At 36.7% G+C, this 25,139-nt stretch overlaps 1 protein-coding gene across 1 annotated transcript in view; it reads right to left on the bottom strand.

The window, feature by feature from the left end:
• LOC128555625 (regulator of telomere elongation helicase 1-like) overlaps positions 1–25,139 on the bottom strand; it is a 48,340-nt gene that overhangs the window by 3,402 nt on the left and 19,799 nt on the right. The window contains exons 13-26 of the mRNA XM_053538461.1: positions 24,312–24,389; positions 22,195–22,272; positions 20,376–20,516; positions 19,878–19,993; positions 18,703–18,826; positions 14,583–14,736; positions 13,597–13,706; positions 12,251–12,283; positions 11,046–11,123; positions 9,361–9,462; positions 7,263–7,407; positions 6,286–6,423; positions 5,550–5,596; positions 4,490–4,727 (exon numbers count right to left, since the gene is read on the bottom strand). Of these exons, the coding sequence (XP_053394436.1) occupies positions 4,490–4,727; positions 5,550–5,596; positions 6,286–6,423; positions 7,263–7,407; positions 9,361–9,462; positions 11,046–11,123; positions 12,251–12,283; positions 13,597–13,706; positions 14,583–14,736; positions 18,703–18,826; positions 19,878–19,993; positions 20,376–20,516; positions 22,195–22,272; positions 24,312–24,389 (1,582 nt within the window). The remainder of the gene's footprint in view (positions 1–4,489; positions 4,728–5,549; positions 5,597–6,285; positions 6,424–7,262; positions 7,408–9,360; positions 9,463–11,045; positions 11,124–12,250; positions 12,284–13,596; positions 13,707–14,582; positions 14,737–18,702; positions 18,827–19,877; positions 19,994–20,375; positions 20,517–22,194; positions 22,273–24,311; positions 24,390–25,139) is intronic.

Below are 25,139 nucleotides of genomic sequence, written 5' to 3'. Positions count from 1 at the left end.
TTTTCATGTCTCCCTACTTTCGTACTGATTAAAAGACGATGCGCTTATTTATACATAGGTTTAAATTACTTCATACATGTGTGAACCCGGCCTATTTTTCTTTTCTGCTTTTGAATGATTTGTTCTACATGCAACATTTTGAAAACAATTTTTCATCAAATATTAAACTGAAACTATCACCATCAGATTGGAAATTAACTAACTACTAAGAAAATGGGTGCACTCATTATATGTTCCGTAGTTATCGCCGTTTTTCGAATGTTACTGCTGCTGATTATGTTGAAGTATGCCCATAAATTCAGCGATATGTAACCTCAAGACTATACCTATCAAAAAGTATTTCTATACAGCAAAGTCGCGACAATTTCTAGGTGCTTACTAGTAAAGCCACCTTAATTCTGTCTTCATTATTTGGCAAGTAATAACTTTTTTAAATGTTAAATAAATCATTTCATTAGTTTTTCCGTTTAATAAAATAAATAATGTATTCCTGTGAGGGTGACCCCTCGAAATAACTCTATCCGTGACTAATATTTTTCAATGCGAATGTAAGTTACTGTAGAGAAAGAGTTTAGTATTTAAAATGTAAATGTATAATAAAATGTTGACGAAAATGGGCTTAAAATTCTTAAAGACCACAACAGGAAATAATTCTTCCCGGCTAATTCTGACTTTAAGTTGGTCGGGACTTTGATATGCACAGTCAAAATTTTCCTAGCTCCGCAGTATGAAAATGTACCTGGTAGTCATTTTACAATTTTATTTCATTCAAAAACATTTCAGAAAATAAAAGATACATACTGAGTGGGAACGATCAGCAAAATGTTTAATAAGAAGTACTATATTATGATTTTCATTACGCCGCTTTTGTGTGTAACATGTATTCAGGTATACACGCGTAACAATAAAGATCGGAAAGAAATCGAAAATGGCTAACAAAATAAGAATATAATTAAAATGAAATTTATGGTGTTGAAAACTTTTTTCGGTGATTAAATTAATTTTCCCTTAGATACAGGCATTTGTATGTAAAATTGAGTGTGCAATAGCTGCGCGTGAAAATTGGGTAGGAGAAAATTAAGAATACCGCGAAAACGAAGAAGGAGACCTCTGTTTATTTTCCACTCCTATTACAATTCATTTTTTTTATCATAATTGTATTTGTGAAAAAAATAACACACTAGTTGGTCATTCCATTTGAAAACATATAGGTTTCGATGGGCCTGTTATACCAAATAAAACATAATTACTTTTTGTATATAATGGACAACCCAAAAACATAAATTAATCTCCGTAAAAACAGAAACGTCACAATTATATATATTTAAGTTTGAGCTAAAATGTGATTTCTCGACGCGATTTGCGTAAGAAGTACGCATTTTACCTTTTCAACACAATGTATTATCGGGTGAAGATCAACTTTTACTATTATTTAAACAAGTTATGAAGGATGCAACTTGTTGTTGAAAAATTCCGCTCATTACACTTTCTTTATCGTAAAGTTGAAAAAATATGTAAAGGTAAAGGTCTTGTTTATTATAGTGTCACCCCTACTGAAAGAGCCAGTCAATTTGGCTTATGAGACACCTTTATTGTGCGTACCAATTACCTCCCAACTCCTACCACATGCCAGGCGCCAGGCGGATAGAAGTCGGTAACCATTCATTTAACTAGCTCGCGGCTCACGAACCGGTCTTTTCGGAACGAGTCCCATGACAAACATCCACCGGACGAACGCTCCCCATGGGGCTCGATCCTTCGACCTCCCGATCCCGAGGCGGACGCCTTAACCACTAGGCCACGGTGACCGGTAATATGTAAGGTTAAAACTTTTCTGAGACGCTTTATGGATTTGGCCACACATGGGCAGTTTAACAAACCAATTTAGCTGGAGAATTACACTCAGATCCTTCGTAAAAACTGCAACTGTTTATAAAAAAAGAGCAACAGTTTAATTTGCATAATTACAATAGGTTTGGTTCTACCAATGAAAAACTCACAAAACGTAGGGTCTAAGAATGCGACAGCATTAAAGTCCAAGTACAGTTCACTTCCGGTGTGGTCACGTGACCATAGTAAAGTAAGCAATGTTAGAGTAAATCGTCTGCACTGCACTGTGATGTTGATAAATTTACACACAAAAAAATCTTAATGAAGAAATTTGTGAGATTTGAAGAAACAACATCCATTCAAAGTTTTATTTTGCTTTTTCCAGGCTTATTTGTAAATTATGATTAGCGGGCTCAAACGATTCTTCTGTTGTTATGTATCAAAAATGCCGAGCACTAGCAAACTGACTGAAAGGGCATTCTGTATACAATAATATATCAAATCAACCTAAATAAAGCAAAGTTTTGCAAGATATGTCTAACCATTGAAGTTTAATCTTGAAGTATCTAAATGCATATTAATCTGAAAGTGTAGAGCATTGGTAAATATCCAAACCAACCTTAACATGTTTTTACTTGGTCTTTTTTTCACGAAACAGTGTGAATCGTTCTATATATTGAGTTCAGTTAAATGGTAATTTTGTTCCCATTTAAAAGATTTCTTTTTCGCGTCGAGTTTTGGTTCACCAACTAATGTGAAATACACTCGATGACTGCTTCCTGGAAACTTACCAGTACTCGCACCGAAAGAAGGGACTGTTGGAGTCACGGTCAAAATCCGCTGACAGGATTCAACCCCGCGACCTCCGGATTACGAGACATCTGTACAAAAATGAAAAAAGGTAAAATTTGTATCTCGATTCTACTCTATATAGTTTTTAACTAATTTGAATATAACTTAAGTAAGTCAGTTTATTCAGAGATTACTTGCAAACTTGGGAAAAAAAATAAATAAAAAAGATGTTAAAACATCATAGCAACCTGCCGAATATGAAATCGGTTATCGAAAGTGCAAAGACTATGCCACAAACTGCAACGTACCACAATATATTCAATGTGTGACTTTCATCGTACGTAAATTCAGTCGACTAAGTTCAAGAGATACTCAGAATACTGCGTGAACAAACCTAATTCAGTATTTCTTTTTTTTTTTATATTTATACAGGAATATTTAAAAAAATATGGGATACCGTGTGTAAAACCTTTCAATATTCAACGCTGTATTCTTCGTGCGTAATCGGTATCCCGACCTATCCTAAATGTTTTACTTGACCCTAAATGTTTTATGGTCTTTGAGATTTTTTAAAAAAGTTTTAATAAAAGTTTAAAAAAAATGCTCATTCTATTCTTTAAAAGTTCTCAGTGATATTAGAAATTATTCGTATTCATTTTTTTACATAAAAAATAATTTCCATAAAGTCTCATTGAACAAAAAGTATAAAAAAAACCTGCCTATTTACTACCTGTGTTTTAGGCTTGTTACCGGACACAAAGAAATATTTAGGCTTTGGGAATGCACATGTGAAACAAAAACTATTTGAGGTCCGAGAGGAATTATAACAACTTCTTGGACAAAACGTGATTATAAAATAGTATATAATAATAACGATACAAATTTTCGGGAACTAATTAGAAGCCTCGTCAAAACAACGCTATGTATAACGACTTCCTGTGTACAAGTTTACAAATTATATTAAGACGTTTGTGCAACCAGAAAGAACACGCAGTCTTAACCCATTCATCAAAGAAGTTCCTCGCGGGCATCATAAAAGTCAGTGTTTTTTTACTAAATTCTAAACATGTAAGTTGATATCGACACGATATCATTCGTAATTATATTAGCCTTCCGTCCGTAAGTTTCCGGTGGTTTCCGTACAATCGGAATCGGCTATTTCCGTGGTTTGGGCCGGGCCGGGCCGGGCCGGGTTTTATTGATAACCCCTTCAAATTATTCAATTGCAGTTGTTTTTTTTTTATATAATTTAACATGCCGTCTAATAGCAACCACTTACAAATGTACAACACCAACTGGTGTAAACAAAAACAAAATTGGTAAATATTCTGTATAAATAAATGACTTACATTTTTCTGTTTAAAAAATATTTATCAAAAGTACTGGGGAAGAGGATGTTTTTTTGCGCATGCTCACTGTCAAACACATGTAGGCCTGACATTGGGTCACTTTTCATTACTTGATCGGGAATGACTGTTGCAACATTTTTGGGAAAGTTGCAACATAATACTATGGAGAATTTTTTTTTAATGACAAAGTGGTCGAATTTATCATCAGTCAACATTCATACAGTCCCCATTTTATATACCCCTTTCAGGGCCTCACTTCTTCTGAGTTTGCTTACTAAATATAAATTTAAATTATGTCAATTATTCAGTAAGAGCTAAGCTTTATTTTGATACCAACCATTGATAACAATTTGCAGAAATAAAAAAGTTACAGGTAAAAAACCTCATTATCTGTTTGAGTTTATCATCAGTACCAGTATATTTACTAAATTTAAGAACAAAAATTTATTTGATAAAGCAACGAGCCTTATTTGAATGTTTGTGCTCATTTTTTGTTTGTTTTGCAATTACAATCTCACCTGATTGTGGCTGTCCATATTTAGTCTGGTTCACCATTTTTTCTGTTTCGCTAGCAGCAGATTGCTGGGAACCAGTCCCAGATAAAGACTTCACATCAGAACCAGTCGGACTGCCCTTTTCTTTATTATTTTCCTTATTTGCTTCATTCACAGTCTTTGAGGTAGTTAACATAGTGTTCACTGATACACTACTGGTTTCAGATGCTGAGTTGGTTTTACTATTGTCTTTAGATTTTTTCTGGAAGCAGTAAAGCAATTATCAATATGAATGATAGTCAAAGCATGTATGACTTTAATATAATTTCTGATAGCACCTGCATTACTAAGATCATAATCACATAGGTTTCACTTTTATAAAACAAGTAGCTGCGTTCAATAAACGCTTGATGCCCCCGGTGGCATCCTTGTCGATACACAGCAACCTAAGTCCAAAATAAGGTCAACTTCAAGGTCAAGGTCAAACTGAGGTCAGGTGATGTCTGAAGATGAGGAATGGTCACAGGTTATATCTGCATTAGTATCAAGTCATTCTAGTTAGGGGTATTGATGCTAGACGAAACGGTCCCATTTGGTTAACCTCGTACGGACGGACGGACAGGACAATCACTATATGCCTCCTGCATCAGTAGATGCCGGGGGCATAAAAAAAGTGAGTTTAGATTTTCCTTGTTGCTTTTAATGACAATTATAAGTCATATGGTGACTTTCCAACTTTTAATGGTGCAGGAAGATCCCCAGGTGCCCCTAAGTGGCCTGGGTCATTAGGGTAGAAAAATTCCACAACCAAGCTTGACATGAATTCTACACCCTGAATGAGTTTTGAACCCACTGCAATGAGGGGCAAATAATTCATAGGCAGTGACCTTAACCAATTGACCACAGAGTTCCGAGAGTGTTAAAATGACCTCATTAAGATCACCTACATTCTTGTGAATAATACACGACACTAAGCATATCAACTACTTCAGGTATCACTCATCATACAGTTGCCTCTAGCTTCTGTAATTAACTTAATGCCTATTTCACAGTTTGCAAATGTCAAAACATTAAATCATCATACCAAATCTGTTCTATCATCCTCTGTTTTAAGTCGCTTCGACACACTTTCTGAAAAACAGATACAACATATATGAGCCGTGCCATGGAAAAACCAACATAGTGGCTTTGCGATCAGCATGGATCCAGACCAGCCTGCGCATCCGCGCAGTCTGGTCAGGATCCATGCTGTTCGCTAACAGTTTCTCTGATTGCAATAGGCTTTGAAAGCGAACAGCATGGATCCTGACCAGACTGAGCGGATGCGCAGGCTGGTCTGGATCCATGCTGGTCGCAAAGCCACTATGTTGGTTTTCTCATGGCACGGCTCATATGTTGTTCTAGTCATATCAACCAATACACTCCAAGAACAATCATAAACAAGCAATTAACACTGGACTTATTATAACAGAATGCATGCATAAAATTCAGGAAATATCTGGCATAAAATAAACTTGTGATCTGACCAGCTCTGCTAGTAAATATAACAGTTCTAGTTATCATATTGTTGTAAAGCTTAAAAGCATTATTTGTTTGCTTTGGGTTTAACGCCATTTTTCAACAGTATTTCAGTTATGTAACAGCGGGCAGTTAACCTAACCAGTGTTCCTAGATTTTGTACCAGTACAAACCTGTTCTCTGCAAGCAGCTGCCAACTTCCCCACATGAATCAGAGGTGGAGGACAAATGATATCAGACACAATGTCATTTATCTAATCGTCACGGGAAATGACATCACATCTCATCAAAATTATACTTACCATGGCAAGCTATTGTTTCTTGAAGCCTTTTCTTGTTCACCGTGTCTTCTGCCTTGTATCCTGTTGATAACCCTGTAAGTTCTCGACACATGATGTGGAAATGCTCTTTATGTTTTGATCTTACAAATCTGTAAAACTCTGAAATAAACAGCGAAAGGATTAAACTAGAAGGTGTTTTTGTCACAAAAACATATGTCTCCCCCCTATGTATACCTTTAGCTCTGGCGGTCATTTTGTGCAGTGAAGTGGAACCTGTTGGTGATATGCACAACTAGGCTTGGTACTGATCATTCCTGTGAAGTTTCATCGAAATCCTGCAAGCATTTTGACCTGTGAAAGCCGGACAAGATTTTTCTATTTTTAGGTCTGGTGGCCATTTTGTGCAGCAAAGAGGAAGGAACATGCCGGCAATATCCATGACTAGGCTTGGTACTGATCACTCCTTTGAAGTTTGGTCGAAATCCTGCCAGCACATGTGAAAGCTGGACAAGCTTAATGCAGACGGATGGACAGACGGAAGGAGACCATTCCTATAACCCCCCACCACTCGTGGCGGGGGATTAAAAATTTAATGATGTGGAGGGATAATATATTCATTTATTAGTTTTTACGCATTTTATGCTAGAATAGCGTCAGCGCATGTTCATTTCAGAATCCCTCGGGATACATTGGTACCAATCCCTCAGTATTCTGCAGATGTTATAACACAAAAAAAAACCATGCTTTATCCCTACATTTGTACAGATCTTATCAATGATCATGCAGTTTTATCAAGGCCCATATTGAATTATCAGGTTGTGACAGTAACTTTAAATACTCTAAGTCCTGCAAGTTGCCTCCGAGTAAGTGGTCCAGATTTACATGGAATTGGAAAACTGGGCTTAACAGAATTCAACACTGATGAAGCAAAAACGAATGGTTTTTACTATACATTTTAGATTCTTTATACAGTGATATTCATGAAAATGTTGACTTACTTGCAAACAGATGATGTTTGGCAGTGTCTTCAGTGAACAAAGCGGCAAGAACTTCAATCACTTTATCAATGTCTTCACTTTTCTTGTATTCTATCAAAGCCTTTGAGAACATTTTGTAGGAATCTCCACTGAGCGTGCTTTTCACCTAAAAATCGAAACTTTATGAATGTAAGTTTTTCACCTAAAGCCTATAAATGTCTTTCATTTTCCAGGAATCTTTGATTTATATATGAGCCGCGCCATGGGAAAACCAACATAATGGCTTTGCGACCAGCATGGATCCAGACCAGCCTGCGCATCCGCGCAGTCTGGTCAGGATCCATGCTGTTTGCAAAGCCACTATGTTGGTTTTCTCATGGCACGACTCATATCATGAATCTATGACATTGAAACATGTCCTAGATTATATGGGAACAGTAAGTTTTAATACTTAAGTTTCATAATGACCTAATGACAAATTTCTTGTACAGTAGATGTGTGATGTGTGTAAATCAAGGGCTCATAACTCTGGACAAATTGGTACTATGCGGCCTATCATAGTACAAACTGACCAACGTTTTATGAGACTATGACACTGTATTCTGTCTCAATATAGTTATGGTCGACAAAAAAAATTAAGTCATATTAATTTTTGCCCATTATTAAACTTGTTCTAGATCATTAAGTATTTCACAGTCTATGCAAGTTTCATTATGACAATTGCTCAAGAAATGCGACCTTTAATGTGTTTACACTGTCAAATATGACAACTTTGACTTTTTCATGGGAAATAACTCTTGTGCTACTGGAGCAATCCTGTCGGTTATCAATTATGACACCTTTCATTACAACTTCACAAGAAATGAGGTCTACTATGTGTTAACACTGAAACTGTTCACAGACAAAGACAGACAGAGGGCAAAGATAATAGCTCACTCTTGAACTCTTGGTGCTTAGTTCAGCTAACAATATAGAGTCTTGGAAAGAAAACAAGGACGACACCTACTGCTGCTGTTGAATTTAAAGCTGATATCAATGGCTATATTCCTTTAGACTTCTCGGAACATCCTGCACATACTATATGACAACTAAGTGAAAAAGAGTAGTGTTCTGTAATGTTTGGGATGTATGTGAACTGTTCTAAAGTAAGACCTGGTGCAGACAGAACAGTCATGCACCAGATATTGTCGGCTACTGAAGAACAGGTACTCTTTTCTCTCTACTATGGATGATATAAATGGGGCTTAGTATCAGAACAGCACTATTCCTTTCACAAAAATTTACAATACTCTAAAAATTTTTAGAACACTGGTCAGAGTCATTGAAAGAACATGGCCAACAGATGAACAGACAAGAGTTAAAGTAGAAATAATGTTTTTGCAATTGTCTCCCTCTAGTAAGTCCGATTTTATAGCAAAAAAAAAACAAACCCACTTTGTTTGGCAGTATAATTATGAAATATTTCATTGGAATACAAGCTTAAGTCTTTTGAAAACATAAAATGAGCCGCACCATGAGAAACCAACATAGTGCATTTGTGACCAGTATGGATCCAGACCAGCCTGCGCATTCTCGCAGTCTGGTCAGAATCCATGCTGTTCGCTTTCAAAACCTATTGCAATTAGAGAAACTGTTAGCGAACAGCATGGATCCTGACCAGACTGCACGGATACGCAGGCTGGTCTGGATCCATGCTGGTCACAAATGGTTTTCCCATGGCACAGCTCAAATGTCTTTGAGATTCAAGCACTGTAAAATTTTACTGTATAATTGCTAAATTTTTTTATGCCTAGCACTGCTACTGACAACTTCATTCTATAGTTATTTTTCCAACTGACCTGATATGACACGCCATAAAATTAAAATACAAGACTAAGTGATACCAAAATAAATTTAATTCTCCATAGGGAGTGTCGGTGCATATTAACCCTTATCATGCTGGACACGATTGATTCTGCCTTTGCGACCAGTGTAGATCATGATCAGCCTGCACATCCATTCACTATTCAGTCAGTATCTTTTTGGTAAACACCCCTTTTAACAGTTAATGGTACTGTCCAAATTGAAAGATGGACAAGTTCATTATAGAAATTTGGCAGGGTAAGGGTTAATTACTCACCTCTGCAATGTAACTTTCAGCTGAATTCAGATGTGACATGGAAACTTTGGAAGAAACTTCTGTGCTTTCCTGTGTGGCTGGTGCTGATTCACTACCCCGTTTCTGTTTCAATATATTGTAAGGTCTACATTAAACTTTTTTCCTTTATGATAATTAAAATTATGTTGACATGTTAAATTAAACATTTGGTATGATTTTTATGCACAAAATCACTGAGTTGTCCAAACTTGGGTCCCAACCGTACCTCATATGAGCACTGGTACTTCCTTTTCCCGGAAGCAGACTCAAGCGTAATTCAAATAAGCTTGAGGTTTTCATCACTTCTGAGCTAAAATAAATCAGTACATATTAAAATATTATTCTTGAAAAAGTGACCCTGAATTCTTGCAGAACTTTCTTCGGCATAATAATCCCTTTGTCAAATTTATCATTTTGGCTTTTATGTTATACTGACAACTAAAAACAACTTTTCAACTTCAGTAATGAAGCACGACCTGATCTGCATTCGTAGAGAATATACTTTCAGCACCTGCCTAAAAAACTCCTAGTTAAACAGCACTAATACAAATCTTAGCTAATATGAGCTATAATAAATGTCTCCTCAAATAACATCAATTCTATCAGAACTTCAACATTACATTTTTGGTGTAAATATTTTCCTTTGGAATTAAGTGCAAATGCCGCAAGTATTAATTTTTGCATAAAAACTACTTTTTTTACTGGATCCGCCCATGTATTAACGGGAGAAAAATCGTGTGCAAACAAGGCAATTCACGTGCTGTTTATACCCGATTTTTATTTTTGAAATGCTTTGCCAGGGACATATGTATGTATTTCTGCGCAGACTGATATTTGGCATCTGCATCTTGTTTCTTCCATAATAACCTCTTCTTGTAGCATTATAGACACAATGTAATCCATAGTATGTTTAGCTGTATCAGTTTCCAACCCCAAACGTACTGCCCCCTTCAATGTACGCACTAGCTTCTCTTAGAGTTTACTCCCTTTACAAAGCGTCTGTTCAGTTATTGTAAATAACTGTGAATAAATAAGTATCGCGTGTAACTTGTGCTATTCCCCGTTTTTAGGTATTATATTAATGACTTTTGTTAGTATCAGTCGGTTTGTTTTTACTTGATTGTTCGCAGAATTCATATAATAAACCTCGAAAGCTAGTCACTAGCTTCATACTCATCCGTACTCTGTTTGTTTGTACTCAAAATAATTCGAATGTAAAGTTGTTATTCTTAAAATAATTGTGTTCCTGTTTATCAAATTTTTAAGTTATATGCAAAATTATGTGTAATGTAACGTTTGTAATAACTAAAAATAAAAATAAGATGCTCAAAAGCCTCCAAATCACGCTTTTAGTAGTGTTGTTGTTATGTGTGCCCCGGTTATGGATATTTAAAACATGTTTACCGTTTCCAAGAACAACAAGAATGGTAAATAAAAAATGTACCGGAATCGTCTAGTCATCACATATGAAAACAATGCATTTAGTCGTCGTGTAATGTTTTTTATGCAAGAATAGCGACAATACACGTTTGTTTTGTGTATTAACGCCTGCAGAAGCCCTTGGGATATGTTTGTAACCTCGACCTTCGGTCTCGGTCACAAACAATCCCGCGGGCTTCTGCAGACGTTCATACACAATAAAACGTGTATTATCTCTACATAGATACCTTTATCACAATTTTCTTTTTATTTTGGGGTTTTCTCATCCCGACACTCGATGATGAACTCGGTTGAAAAGACGGTAACTGAAGTATAAACAAACTCAGTAAGATTTCAGTCAAGTCAAATGCAAGATAGTAAACTGACTTACATCAAGAAATACCCTACATGCCTTATCATACTATAAATTATAGAGCATAAAAATATAGATTTACATGAAGAACTTACAGGACTATTCTACAGACACTGGAATAGCTTTAGTTTTATATGATACATTTTCTTAAAACACTCACCTGCTTCTGACTTACTGTAGCCATATGCAGTAAGAAATGAATATCTGGCCAAGATCAAACTTTTAAACACTGACGACAGTATCGATCATATGGCCACTTCAAACTTCATATGATGGAGAAAGACCCAAAGATGCCCCTCCAGACATTATTTAAGGCACAGGCATCATCTTGGTAGAACTGCCAACCTTCCATAAACCAGAGAGACAGCTTCCTTACATAAACCAGAGAGACAGCTTCCTTATATAAACCAGAGAGACAGCTTCCTTACATAAACCAGAGAGACAGCTTCCTTACATAAACCAGAGAGACAGCTTCCTTATATAAACCAGAGAGACAGCTTCCTTATATAAACCAGAGAGACAGCTTCCTTACATAAACCAGAGAGACAGCTTCCTTACATAAACCAGAGAGACAGCTTCCTTACATAAACCAGAGAGACAGCTTCCTTACATAAACCAGAGAGACAGCTTCCTTATATAAACCAGAGAGACAGCTTCCTTACATAAACCAGAGAGACAGCTTCCTTACATAAACCAGAGAGACAGCTTCCTTATATAAACCAGAGAGACAGCTTCCTTATATAAACCAGAGAGACAGCTTCCTTACATAAACCAGAGAGACAGCTTCCTTACATAAACCAGAGAGACAGCTTCCTTACATGAAAGAATTCTATATCCCAAGTAATATGATGACTGGCTTGGTATTCAAAGTCAGTGACCTTAACTATACTGCCAAAGACCCCCTGCATACTACACAGCGATGATTTTAAACAAATCTTAATAAAAATATGATATATTCTGAATAACACTTTTCAAAAAGATAAAAGAAAACATTTATGCAAGATGTTTAGCAATGTTCATACTGAGGTTCTTGTCATTTACAAATTCGAGACATCAAAACATGTATTATCCTAACATTACCTGTGATTCTGACAGCATATCCTCTTGACATTTCTGAAGAAAAAAAAACAATGTTATGGTAAAGACATTTAATCCCACACCACCATTTTTATGGTAAAGAAATGACAATATATACCCCTCTAAGCAAGATTATTTAAGGCTCTGCAACAATGGTAAGGAAGGAGAGAGGGCAAAGGATTCAACATCCTTAACAGATGTATTAAGTATAAGACACAAAGGTGATAGACAAGACCTTAACCCTTACCATGCTAAATTTCTAAAATGGACTGGTCCACCATTCAATTTGGGCAGTACCACTTATCATTCAAAGGGGTGTTCATTGAAAATCTACTGACTGAATAGCGAACAGTGCAGACCATGATCAGATCAGCCTGCACGGATGTGCAGGCTGATCTTGGTCTGCACTGGTCGCAAAGGCAGAATCACTTGCTGCCAGCAGGCTAAAGGTTAATATCAATTTTCTAGTTACACTGTTTCCACACTGGAAACCTTCGTGGATGGTTCCTTTCTACTGATAACTTCCCAGATCTTAGTCTAACAACAATCAAATTGAGTCACTTTTTAACAAACAAGAAATTCTATGATCATACAATCCATAGAAAATTCCAAAATGAATATGTCATGGAATTAAACAAAATATAAACAGTTTGCACATAATTTAACTGGAAGAATCATGGCACAGTTATGCAATAATAGCTGTTGAAGTACAAACAACAAACAGTACCTCCCCAAAATTATACCAGTGTTTTCAATTTATCTAAAAAAAATCTCCAAATAACTCATCTGGACAACAGTTGGTTTATTCAAAACTTAATACAGTGCACAAGACAACAGCAGATATAAAAAGGTTATTATTATATAGCTCGATCCGACTCGAGTGGATTTTGCCAGATCGGAACTCACAAGGCATCCTTGCAAAATCTGCAAAATCCATGAGAGCTGAATACAAAATCCCAGATCGAGCTGCTATTATAATGACCTTTTTATTATATACCTTGTTGTTTCTTAAATGTTTGTCGATATTGAAATAGAAATGAGTGAAGTTTTTGTGTGCATTATTAATAGAACCGTGTCAGGTAATGCATATTAAATGAAAGTAACATACAATACAAAAGGTACAATACAGATTTTTTTCTGCCTATTCATATTAACATGAAATACAAGCTGTATTTTGACAGAATTTATATAGGTATATAACAAAACTCTGTTCTTCATCTGGGTATCATATACTGAATGCACTGCTGGATATTTAAAATACAAATAATTACAATAAAATTTGTTAATTCTATTAAACCTTTTTAGAGCCATTTCAAGTAGATTTATTGTAGAAAAGATTCCAAAATTACCTCTGAATGATCAAGCGCAGAAAACAAGCTTTTCTGTGATGAAGATGAGGATGATCCTCTGGCGCCACCTTGGTACTGTTCTCGTAATTTGTCATTTGTGAAAACTTCATCTATGATTTTGAAATACAATTGCATAAGGGTAGTGAAATCAATAGCACTTTCACATGGCTAACACTGGTGTATATCTTATGTAACATCTTCTCCTTAATCTTGAAAAAACAACTTCAAAAGACAAGACTAGTGAATCTTTGTAGCAAATAAAATCTGTTTAAACTTGTTCAATCAGAATATACAATGATTAGCTCCAACAAATCCTTCTATCGATATAAACTCAGTCTTGTATTCAAATGAATATGCAAGACTTCTGCAAAAATCTTTCAACTATTAACATAAATCATGCTGTGTTTTCAGATGAGCATTCAAAGTACATTGTACATACAAGCTAGAGGCACAATTTTTTTAGGACAGTGTTTGGCAGTTTTCAGATGGTAATGTTTAAAACCTGGCACAGGCAAAAAAAAAAATATAGTGATTAGTCATAGCTAAAAAAACCAGCCAACCATTCTCTTTTAATTGAACTTTCCTTGAGATGAAACTTTACATGCTATTTCTAATTAATTTTGATATACATGGCCATCACTGTATCATACAAATCACTGGTATATAATGGCACACTGTCAGATTGATGAGTTAAGATTCATTAATGATTTTTTAATTGGGATTAGAGTCGCATCAATAAAATTTAGTTCATAATGGTGAATTTTCCAGCTTTTGATGAAGGAAAACCCCAGATGCGACTCTAGGATGGGCAGGCACCTGGGTAGAACCACCAAATGAGGTTTCAAACCCACACTGGTGACGTGCAAGTGATTCGAAGTCGGCAACCTTAACCACTCAGCCAAAGATTTATTCATGGAAACCTCAAACTGATGTTTCTGTTCCAAAAATCTTCTCTTTTTCTTAAATTGCATTAACATCAATCATACCTCTACGTTTCAAACTAGGAACATGTTGCATCACAGTATGGGCCGGTTGAACACTACTTGGTCCAGAATGTGCTGATCTGTTTATAGTCGGCATGAAGTATGCACCGGATGAACTGGAGGATGAAGACTTCTTTGGTGGTTTTGGAGCTGGCATCTGACATATAAACTCAGGTTTTAGAGAGCTTAAAATTTCTTAAGTCATACACATATGTATATAAGCAGAATTTCTTTCTGCTCAATATTGTCCAATAAAATCATAAAATATCTTGCTTTATTTTAAAACACGAGGTTATAAACTGCAGAAAAAGGTTTTAATTCTGTTGAAACAGCGATGTGCAATTACAAGTTAAAGAACTCAATGTCTAAATATAATAGGGTCAGTATACATCAGTACCTAGATCTGCAATGTAATATTTGTATTCAGCTTCAAACTGATCTTACTTGGCAAAATCTATGAGAGCAGCATACATCATTGCAGATCAAAGAACTGTTTAATTACCTTTTCTTTTATTCATACATCTACCTGTTCTGTTGTTATCTTAGCCATTACCGACTTCAATTTTTGTCAAATAAGATTAAACACTAGTTAGAAACAGTGCACTTTCTGACACAGAGACACCATCATTAATCTTTTCTTACATCATACCTGATGGTTGCACCTTACGACTAAAAGAATCTATTATTTTTCCATATCTGATATGAAATGAATACAGTGTTTTACAACTGAATACAGGGTTTTGTATTAGTTTGTGAAACAAAAGCTTCATTCTAGACAGAAAATCTGTTGGTATATGATACAAGAGCTGTCACAGGAGACAGCACGCTTGACTATTTCTATATCTGATATGAAATGAATACAGTATTTTACAACTGAATACAGGGTTTTGTATTAGTTTGTGAGTGATGATGTGGAACAACAATTTTAAGTTTGATTAAAGCCATTTAGTTTTGTTTGTTTGTTTTGGGTTTAACGCCCTTTTTCAACAGTATTTCTGTAACGGCAGAGATATAAAAAGCATCAAAAATAAACTAATCCTAAGTAGAAAGGGGATATAACTCATAAAACATTTGTGCAAGAGTGACTGACCTTGTGCCATAAGATGAGGATGATGACAAAGATATAGTGAAAGTGCACCACAATTAACCTGAAATTCTATGTAAAAAGGGGGCATAATTGATGAAATCTCTGGTGCAAGAGATACGGCCCTTGTATCATATGATGTGGATAATGATGTATTACAACTATTCTAAGCTTGAATCAAATCCATTTGGTAATAACAGAGATAAAGTGAAAGTGCCTGAAATTTTAAGTACAACAAGGAGCTGCGTTCAATAAACACTTGATGCCCTCGGTGGCATCCTTGTCGATACAAAGCAACCCAAGTCCAAAACGAGGTCAAGGTCAAACTGAGGTCAGGTGATGTTTGAAGATGAGGAATGGTCACAGGTTACATCTGTATTAGTATCAATTAATTCTTGTAAGCGGTATTAATGCTAGACGAAACGGTCCCATTTGGTTAACCAAGAGATGGCCCATATAAAGCAACCCAAGTCCAAAATGAGGTCAAGGTTAAATTGAGGTTAGGTGATGTTTGAAGATGAGAAATGGTCACAGGTTACATCTGTATTAGTATCAATTCATTCTTGTAAGCGGTATTGATGCTAGACGAAACGGTCCCATTTGGTTAACCAAGAGATAGCCCATATAAAGCAACCTAAGTCCAAAATGAGGTCAAGGTCAAACTGAGGTCAGGTGATGTCTGAAGATGAGGAATGGTCACAGGTTACATCTGCATTAGTATCAAGTTATTCTAGTAAGGGGTATTGATGCTATATGAAACGGTTCCATTTGGTTAACTGCGTATGGACGGACGAATGGACAGACAGACAGGATGATCACTATATGCCTCCCGCATCAGTAGATGCCGGGGGCATAAAAAGGGGGATAACTCATAAAATACAGGTGTCAAGGTTATGGTCCTTGTGTCAAATAATGTAGGTAGTGATGATGAACAATTATTTTAAGTTTGAATCAAGTCCCTTGTGAAATAACAGAGATATTGTGAAAATGCATCAAAATTAACATAAAATTCTAAGTAAAAAGGGGGAATAATTCAAGAAAAATTGGTGCCAGAGTTATGGACCTTGTGTCATATGATTGGGTGATAATGTGGAACAACTAATTTAAGTTTGAATCAAATCCATTTAGTAATAACTGAGATAAAGTAAAAGTGCACCAAAACTTTAACCTGAAATTCTAAGTAAAAAGGGGGGATAATTCATGAAATATTGGTGCCAGAGTTATGACCCTTGTGCCATATGATGTGGGTGATAATGAGGAAAAACTATTTAAAGTTTGAAGCAAATCCATTAAGTAATAACAAAGATAAAGTGCATCAAAACTTTAACCAGTGCGGATGGGAAGGAGGGGGACGCCGATGCTGATGCCGGGTGAGTAGGACAGCTCTCCATACTTCGTATAGTCGAGTTAAGAATGCTGTCCTAGATCAAAAAAACTTCTGTCTATAGTATAGAATTTGCATTAATCTAAAACCTTTTATAGCTGCTCCCATATTCATTTCATCCTTACCTTGCTTCTTACATAACTCTTACATATTTCAGACAGTACTTAAGAAACAATGATTCAGTTTGGCACATATATGCGAAACCAGTGTACTTCAGATAATGTCTGATCATAAATTTGTTTGTTCAGTTTGTGTGTCGAAATTAACATTAAATAGACAGACAAAGCATTAGCAACTTTCCAATTCTAATGGTCATGTATTATAAACCATAATGCACCTTTGTACATTATATTAGGCATGCGAGAGCAGTTGTATATGAACAATGTCCCTCTACAAGTTAGCTTGATAGCTCTCTCATATGAAACAGTTTGACATTTAACTAGAAGATGCTTTTGTAGAAAAGTGAATGTCTCCCCCAATGCACAGTCGTATAGGCAAGAAGTCAATAGGGGACAGGAGCGAAAGTCAAAGAGATACTGATGGTTGGCTGCAGTAGGGATCATCTACTAGACATGTCCAATTATCACACTATCTTTCAACATTCTGGGCCTAGTGGTTCTCAAGTTATGAATTAGAAACAGTTTTCCATGTTCAGGCCCCTGTGACCTTGACATTTGATTGAGTGACCCCAAAATCAGTAGGGGTCAACTACTCTGCATGTCCAACCATCCTATTAAGTTTCATCATTCTGGGTCAAGTAGCTCTCAAGTTATTGAATGGAAAGTGTTCAGCCCCCTGTGACCTTGACCCTTGAAGGAGTGACCCCAAAAACAATAGGGGTCATCTACTCTGTAAGTCCTATCAACCTATGAAGTTTGAAGGTTCTAGGTCAAATGATTCTCATGTTATTGACTGGAAATGGATTTCCATGTTCTGTCCACTGCAACCTTGACCTTTAATAGAGTGACCCCAAAATCAATAGGTGTCATCTACTCTGCATGTCCAATCATCCTATCAAGTTTCAACATTCTTGGTCAAGTGGTTCTCAAGTTACTGGCTGGAAATGGTTTTCCATGTTCAGGCCCCTGTGACCTTGACCTTTGATAGAGTGACCCCATAATCAATAGGAGTCATCTACTCTGCATGTCCAATCATCCTATGAATTTTCAACATTCTGGGTCAACTGGTTCTCCAGTTATTGATCAGAAATGGTTTTTCCATGTTCAGTCCCCTGTGACCTTGACTTTTAACACAGTGACCTCAAAATCAATAGAGTCATCTACTCTGCATAACCAATCATCCTATGAAGTTTCGACATTCTGGGTCAAGTGGTTCTCAAGTTATTGATCGGAAATGGTTTTCCATGTTCAGGCCCCTGTGACCTTGACCTTTGATGGAGCGATCCCAAAAACAATAGGGGTTGTCTACTCCATAAGCCCTGCCACCCTATAAAGTTTGAAGGTTCTAGGTCAAATGGTTCTCCAGTTAATGATCAGAAATGAAGTGTGACAGATGGACGGACAGGGCAAAAACAGCCAGGGGTAGACATAACAAGATTTGTACTAACATGATGGAGGGCAGATGATTAAGAAGACAGAGCCCTTAACTGTAGAGACCTACACACCCTTAGCATAGTAGAATCCTAATAAATTTACCAGTTTTTCAGCAGTTTTAAAGAAAACCATCACATCTCTGACAGCTGCACCGAATGCATCATACTTGTTCACATGAGGTCTGACCCACACTGGTAACTGGCTCACTGCATCAGTATTGGCAAACCTGAGGTAAGAGGTTAATCAACATTTGTTTACACAAGATAAACACAGGGAAAAAAGAATATGATAAGGAACAACATCATGAAATGTATTGTGTGTATGCTCTGTGACAAGCCTATTTGCAGAAATGATTTATCATCTACTTTCATAGTACCACACTGTAAGACTGCACGAAGACCTTCTTTATGTTTACTGTTCAACCCTAAAGCATAGTGAACCATCTTCCTAAATTTTTATTCCTTGAAGCTCTTGAAAGACTCACATGGTCTGACAGATTAAAATAGGTTAACAATCTTCTCTATGTGTGATAATTTGAGCGTGTGTACAAAATCAGAAATTAATTTGACTTGTATAATTAGCATCTAAGCATCTATATGTGTGGTCACATGTCCTATATTTTGGTGATAATGTATATGCATAATTATGTAGTATTACAGAGAACAAAGTGAGATCAGCTTAGTGTTATGTATTTCTCTGGTATCATAGAGAACAGTAGCACTGAAATCTTCTCTCTGTCTGGTCACCATGCTGTAACTTGGTGATAACATGTTTTACCTTTTTTTTTGGATTTAACATGGTACCGACACATGATAGGTTATATGGCGTCTTTCCAGCTTTAATGGTGGAGGAAGACCCCAGGTGCCCCTCCGTGCATTATTTCATCACGAGCGGGCACCTGGGTAGAACCACCGACCTTCCGTAAGCCAGCTGGATGGCTTCCTCACATGAAGAATTCAACGCCCCGAGTGAGGCTCGAACCCACATCGATAAGGGGCAAGTGATTTGAAGTCAGCGACCTTAACCACTCGGCCACGGAGGCCCCAGTATCAAAGTGTACAACAGCACCAAAGTGTGATCACCAACCTATAGCCTGGTGACATGTATTTCTCTAGTATCACGGAGCATATTAACATCAAAGTCCTCTATCTGTCTGATCACCTGTCCTATAGCAATAACTGAGAAATTATCTTCCTGGTATCAAAGAGTAAAGTAGCACAAAAATCTTCTGTGTCTGTTCACCTGTAATTTTGCTTGATAACTAGAACTGTACATACCTTGTATCACAAAGAATAATAGCACCAAAATCTTCTCTGTGTCTTATCACACGTCCTATAGCCTGGTTCACAGCTCTAGAAGCTTGTTGTTTGTACCATTCTTTTCCAGATAAACTCTGAAATCATTTGTTAACATATAGTTCTTTAATCAAAATGCCTTCATAATGCAGAATATAGTAGGAGTGTTTGGCAAGCCAATAAACACCATTTCAGACTAGACCTTATCATTAGTAACATCTCAGATGATTAAAGGAATCTAGGTAAAACCCCGAACATACAGACCTTGTATACAACTTTTATCCACCCACAAGACTAATTTGAAAACACGAATATTATCAAAAAGCAATACAAATAGGACATCACATACAAATAACACAAACTGGCTAGCCAAACACAGTTATCTACATTTCAGGTCATACAGGTTTCTGAGTGACCTGTGTTAAAACAGTTATTCTGTATGCAGACTGTGAAAAGTAATTAATTTTCCCTTTTCCTTACCTGAAATCCCTGCTTCCCTTTCATTTCATCGAGGTACTGCATCTTGAGGACAACTTTTGGGTCCAAGTATGGAGGGTAAGGGAGACCTGTTATAACAACAGCCCTGCCATTGATATCAGAAAAATCCAGCCCTTCACTAACCTAGGTGAAATACATATTAAATGAAACGTGTTGCAAACTTGAGTTGCCTTCTTTCTTTAACCATATTATTATTGAAACTTCAAGAAACTGCAGCTACAAATAACTAGAACTATCTCAGAATGTGATCATTACCCAGCAAAACAGATTTTAAAAGTAAATAACAAATTTTGTCTAAGTGCAAGAGTGCATTACTCTGCAATGTATGAACTGACCATAAAAATACGTCATTCACGTCTAAACTTCATGGAGATCAGGTGTATGAAGTTTCACTGAAGCCATTCGCAACTGTGAAAGCAGTTCACCCCAAATGCTTCCCAAGTACCTTGCCAGTGTATATATTTCTCTAAAAGTACCCCTTCACGGAGCAAATAACTCTACGATGCTTGGACTGGCCCTTAAATGCAGTATGTCAGGCATATGATCCACACTTTTTAGCAATCACATGGATGAAGTTTCACTGGAATCTCTTTAAAACTCTGAATTTCAAAGTGGTTCACACAACAATTTATTTGCAATCGATCACATGACTGGCTGACCAATTGCAAGACTACTCCTATATACCCCCTGAAATTCATTTGCAGAGGTATAAAATTATGTGTTTGTTTAAACTGTATTCAAACTTCGAAAAATTTCCAATAATTATATCCCCACATCACTTATTACCGGTGGTTACCTACTACCGGTGCAATCCGAAAATCTCGAATATTTACTTCTGAAGAGCACTTCCGGAATCCTTTGTTTACAAAATTACACGACATTCGTCAAAGTGAATCTTCCGTGAAATATGTCCTTTCTAAGGGTAAGTTACTCATTTATTCTGTATGAATTGATGGATAATATGATCTTAAATTTTCAGACAGGTTAACAATCATGTGAAGCAATTACTTTCCTAACTACATTAAAATCCAGACTGCGTAACAAATTCTGAAACCAGTCCCAGAATTGCAACATTTCCATGGTTTAGGTTTATTTTAGAATGGCACTCTGAATTGACCAATCAGATGTTAGAATTTTGGGACTGGTCCTCAAGCTCATTTACAACTTCAAGCAACAAAGACATGATATGTACGATGAATTGTCTCCATAGGCAAAATGTCAAACAAGAAATTTGCTAGTAAACTTAAAATTTACAATTTCCCAAAGTACTGTGCTGCTTGCAGTATAACTATTACCCCTGTTTTAATAAGTGTGAGTGTGTTCGGGTTTAGCATCTTTTTCAACAATTTTTAGTCATATAAACGACGGTAACTACCTGTAGCAGTGAGCACAAAGCCAAACTTTATAGTGCTGCCTCACTGGAATATCATGCCGTAGACATGTGACATGATACCCCACCCAGTCACATATTATGACACCGGGCTGACGAGTCCTAGCACTATCCTCTTTTACTGCTGTGCACCAAGCGAGGAAGCTACATTTTTTGCGTCTTTGGTATGACGCTGCAAAGAATCGAACCCACGACCTCTCGCACTCGAAGCGGGCACTCTACCACTAGGCTACCAAGGCGGTGTGTTTTAGTAAGAGTTCAAAATCAGGAAATGCTACATACTCAAGTGTCAAATATATTTTGTTGTAGTAAATGTTCGAAATATTTGACACTCTTAAGTATGTAGCATATCCCGTCATATCCTGTTTTTATAAGTTGACCGACAAGAATATTTCAAAATAAAATGTTTACCTTTCCTCTACAGACAGCTATAAAAATAGCCCCATTCAGTGTTGGATCATTTATCTTACTGTAGAAGTCATTCATCAACTGTAAAACAATCAAAGTTTGATGAAATATGATCCAAAGTGGTGAACTTTGCTCCAAGGAGTGGATAACTTCACTCCAAAGAGCAGTGAACAGCATTGTTGAGCTGAGACATACATTCCACAAGTGTGGTGAAATATGCTTGAAAGAGTGCTAAAATGCACTTCAGAGTGGTGAAATACGCTCCAAAGAGTGCTGAAGTATGCTTCAAAGAGTGGTGAAATACGCTCTAAAGTGTGGTGAAATACGCTCCAAAGAGTGGTGAAATATGCTCCAAAGTGGTGAAATGCACTTCAGTGGTGAAATACGCTCAATAGAGTGGTGAAATATGCTTGAAAGAGAGGTGAAACACGCTTAAAAGAATGGTGAAATATTCTCCAAAGAGTGGTTTAATTTTATTTATCTGGGTTTTACCGCGCACCAACACAGTACAGGTTATATGGCGCCAAACAGGAATACAAATTTTGGTTTCACATCTCATTTACATCAAAATAAAAACATGAGGTATGGAATCAAAATTTGCAAACCTGCTGGAATCACAGAGTTACAGCAAAACCAAGTGTTAAGACCCTATTAGTCGCCTCCTATGATCATGCAAGGGTAAGGCAGTGGTTCCAATTCTTTTCCTACATAGATCGTCCCAGAACCACATGGGGCCCAAAGAATGGTAAAATATGCTCCAAAGCGTGGTGAAATATGTTACAAAGAGTGGTGAAATATGCTCCAAAGAATGGTAAAATAGGCTCCAAAGCGTGGTGAAATATGCTCCAAAGAATGGTGAAATATGCTCTTAAGAGAGGTGAAATATGCTTCAAAGGGTGGTGAAATATGCTCCAAAGAATGAGGAAATATGCTCCAAAGGGTGGTGAAATAAGCTCCAAAGAATGGTGAAATATGCTCCAAAGAGTGGTGAAATATGCTCCAAAGAGTGGTGAAATATGCTTCAAAGGGTGGTGAAATATGCTCCAAAGAATGGTGAAATATGCTCCAAAGAGAGGTGAAATATGGCCAAAGGGTGGTGAAATATGCTCCAAAGAATAATGAAATATGCTCCAAAGAGTGGTGAAATATGCTCCAAAGAATGATGAAATATGCTCCAGAGTGGTGAAATATGCTCCAAAGAGAGGTGAAATATGCTTCAAAGGGTGGTGAAATATGCTCCAAAGAGAGGTGAAATATGCTTCAAAGGGTGGTGAAATATGCTCTAAAGAGTGATGAAATATGCTCCAAAGAATGGTGAAATATGCTCCAAAGAGAGGTGAAATATGCTTCAAAGGGTGGTGAAATATGCTCCAAAGAGAGGTGAAAGATGCTCCAAAGAATGGTGAAATATGCTCCAAAGAAGAATAATGAAAATATGCTCCAAAGAAGAATAATGAAATATGCTCCAAAGAGTGGTGAAATATGCTCCAAAGAATGATGAAATATGCTCCAGAGTGGTGAAATATGCTCCAAAGAGAGGTGAATTATGCTTCAAAGGGTGGTGAAATATGCTCCAAAGAGAGGTGAAATATGCTTCAAAGGGTGGTGAAATATGCTCTAAAGAGTGATGAAATATGCTCCAAAGAATGGTGAAATATGCTCCAAAGAGAGGTGAAATATGCTTCAAAGGGTGGTGAAATATGCTCCAAAGAGAGGTAATAGATGCTCCAAAGAATGGTGAAATATGCTCCAAAGAGAGGTGAAATATGCTTCAAAGAGAGGTGAAATATGCTTCAAAGGGTGGTGAAATATGCCCCAAAGAATGATGAAATATGCTCCAAAGAGTGGTGAAATATGCTTTTAAAAATATGGTGTCCTGTATGTTAGGGAGCACTAAACGGTTAAGATTTTTTATAAGTTGGCAAAAGGCAAAAACTGGATTATACATTTTTTCTATTGACAAACCTGCTGGGAGACTACTCTGCAGTGTGAAACTCATTTGCAGTTTTAATAAATTTTCTTTCTTTGATAGTTAAAATTCAACCAGGAACAAGTATAGATTTTGTTCTGTAAAGTAGCTTTATAAACACAGACGACTATATGGAGAAAAATAAACTTACATCATTTAATACACCTTTGGATCTGGACTCAACAAAAATCCGTTTGTACTGTTCTATCCTTGACCATATGTTTGTCTCCTACAAAAAAATAGCAAACACTTTCTACTGACTGAATGTAACACTATCAGCGTACTGCTGGAAATCACTTCAGGCATAATTTTGTTGTAACATGCTGTTGGTAAAACAAGTACATGTATGTCCTCAATAATGGGCTGTCTGGGGAAACTGGATGTTAAACCTTCAGCCAGCTAAATTTTCAAAGTGGACTGGTCCATCATTCATTTTGGGCAATACCATTTATTATTTGAAGGGGTGTTCGCCGAAAATTTACTGACTGAATAGCGAACAGTGCAGACCATATCCTTGCAGTCTGATCTTGGTCTGCACTGGTCGCAAAGGCAGAATCATTTGCCGCTAGTGGGCTAAAGGTTAATTTTCAGTCTCAAGTGAGGTGTGACCTCTACCTTTAAACTAATGACCAAAAACGATAGGGGATATCTATAGCTTCTTCAGCAATCAAACTTCATTTCTTAATTGCTGAAGAAGCTACAGATCCTAAAACACATTAAATCTCAAGGTCAAAAAACTGTATTGGTCATATACTGACCATACAATGATATGTTATACAAGTTTGATTGCCAAAGATGGAAGCATTCTCAAGTTATTGATAACAAATCATTTTACTGTGACCCTGAACTTTGACATACTGATCCCAAAACTTTAGGGATCATCAACTGATTAGAAACCATTTTCAGCCTCCATGTCACTCAACTTTGACCACTGGTCTACTGATCCAAAAACAATAGGGGTCATCTTGTGACAATGCAC

Source organism: Mercenaria mercenaria, chromosome 3, assembly GCF_021730395.1.
Source record: "Mercenaria mercenaria strain notata chromosome 3, MADL_Memer_1, whole genome shotgun sequence".
Classification (NCBI taxonomy): domain Eukaryota; kingdom Metazoa; phylum Mollusca; class Bivalvia; order Venerida; family Veneridae; genus Mercenaria; species Mercenaria mercenaria.
Note: the sequence above shows the minus strand (reverse complement) of the source record. Positions and strands in the feature narration are given on the sequence as shown.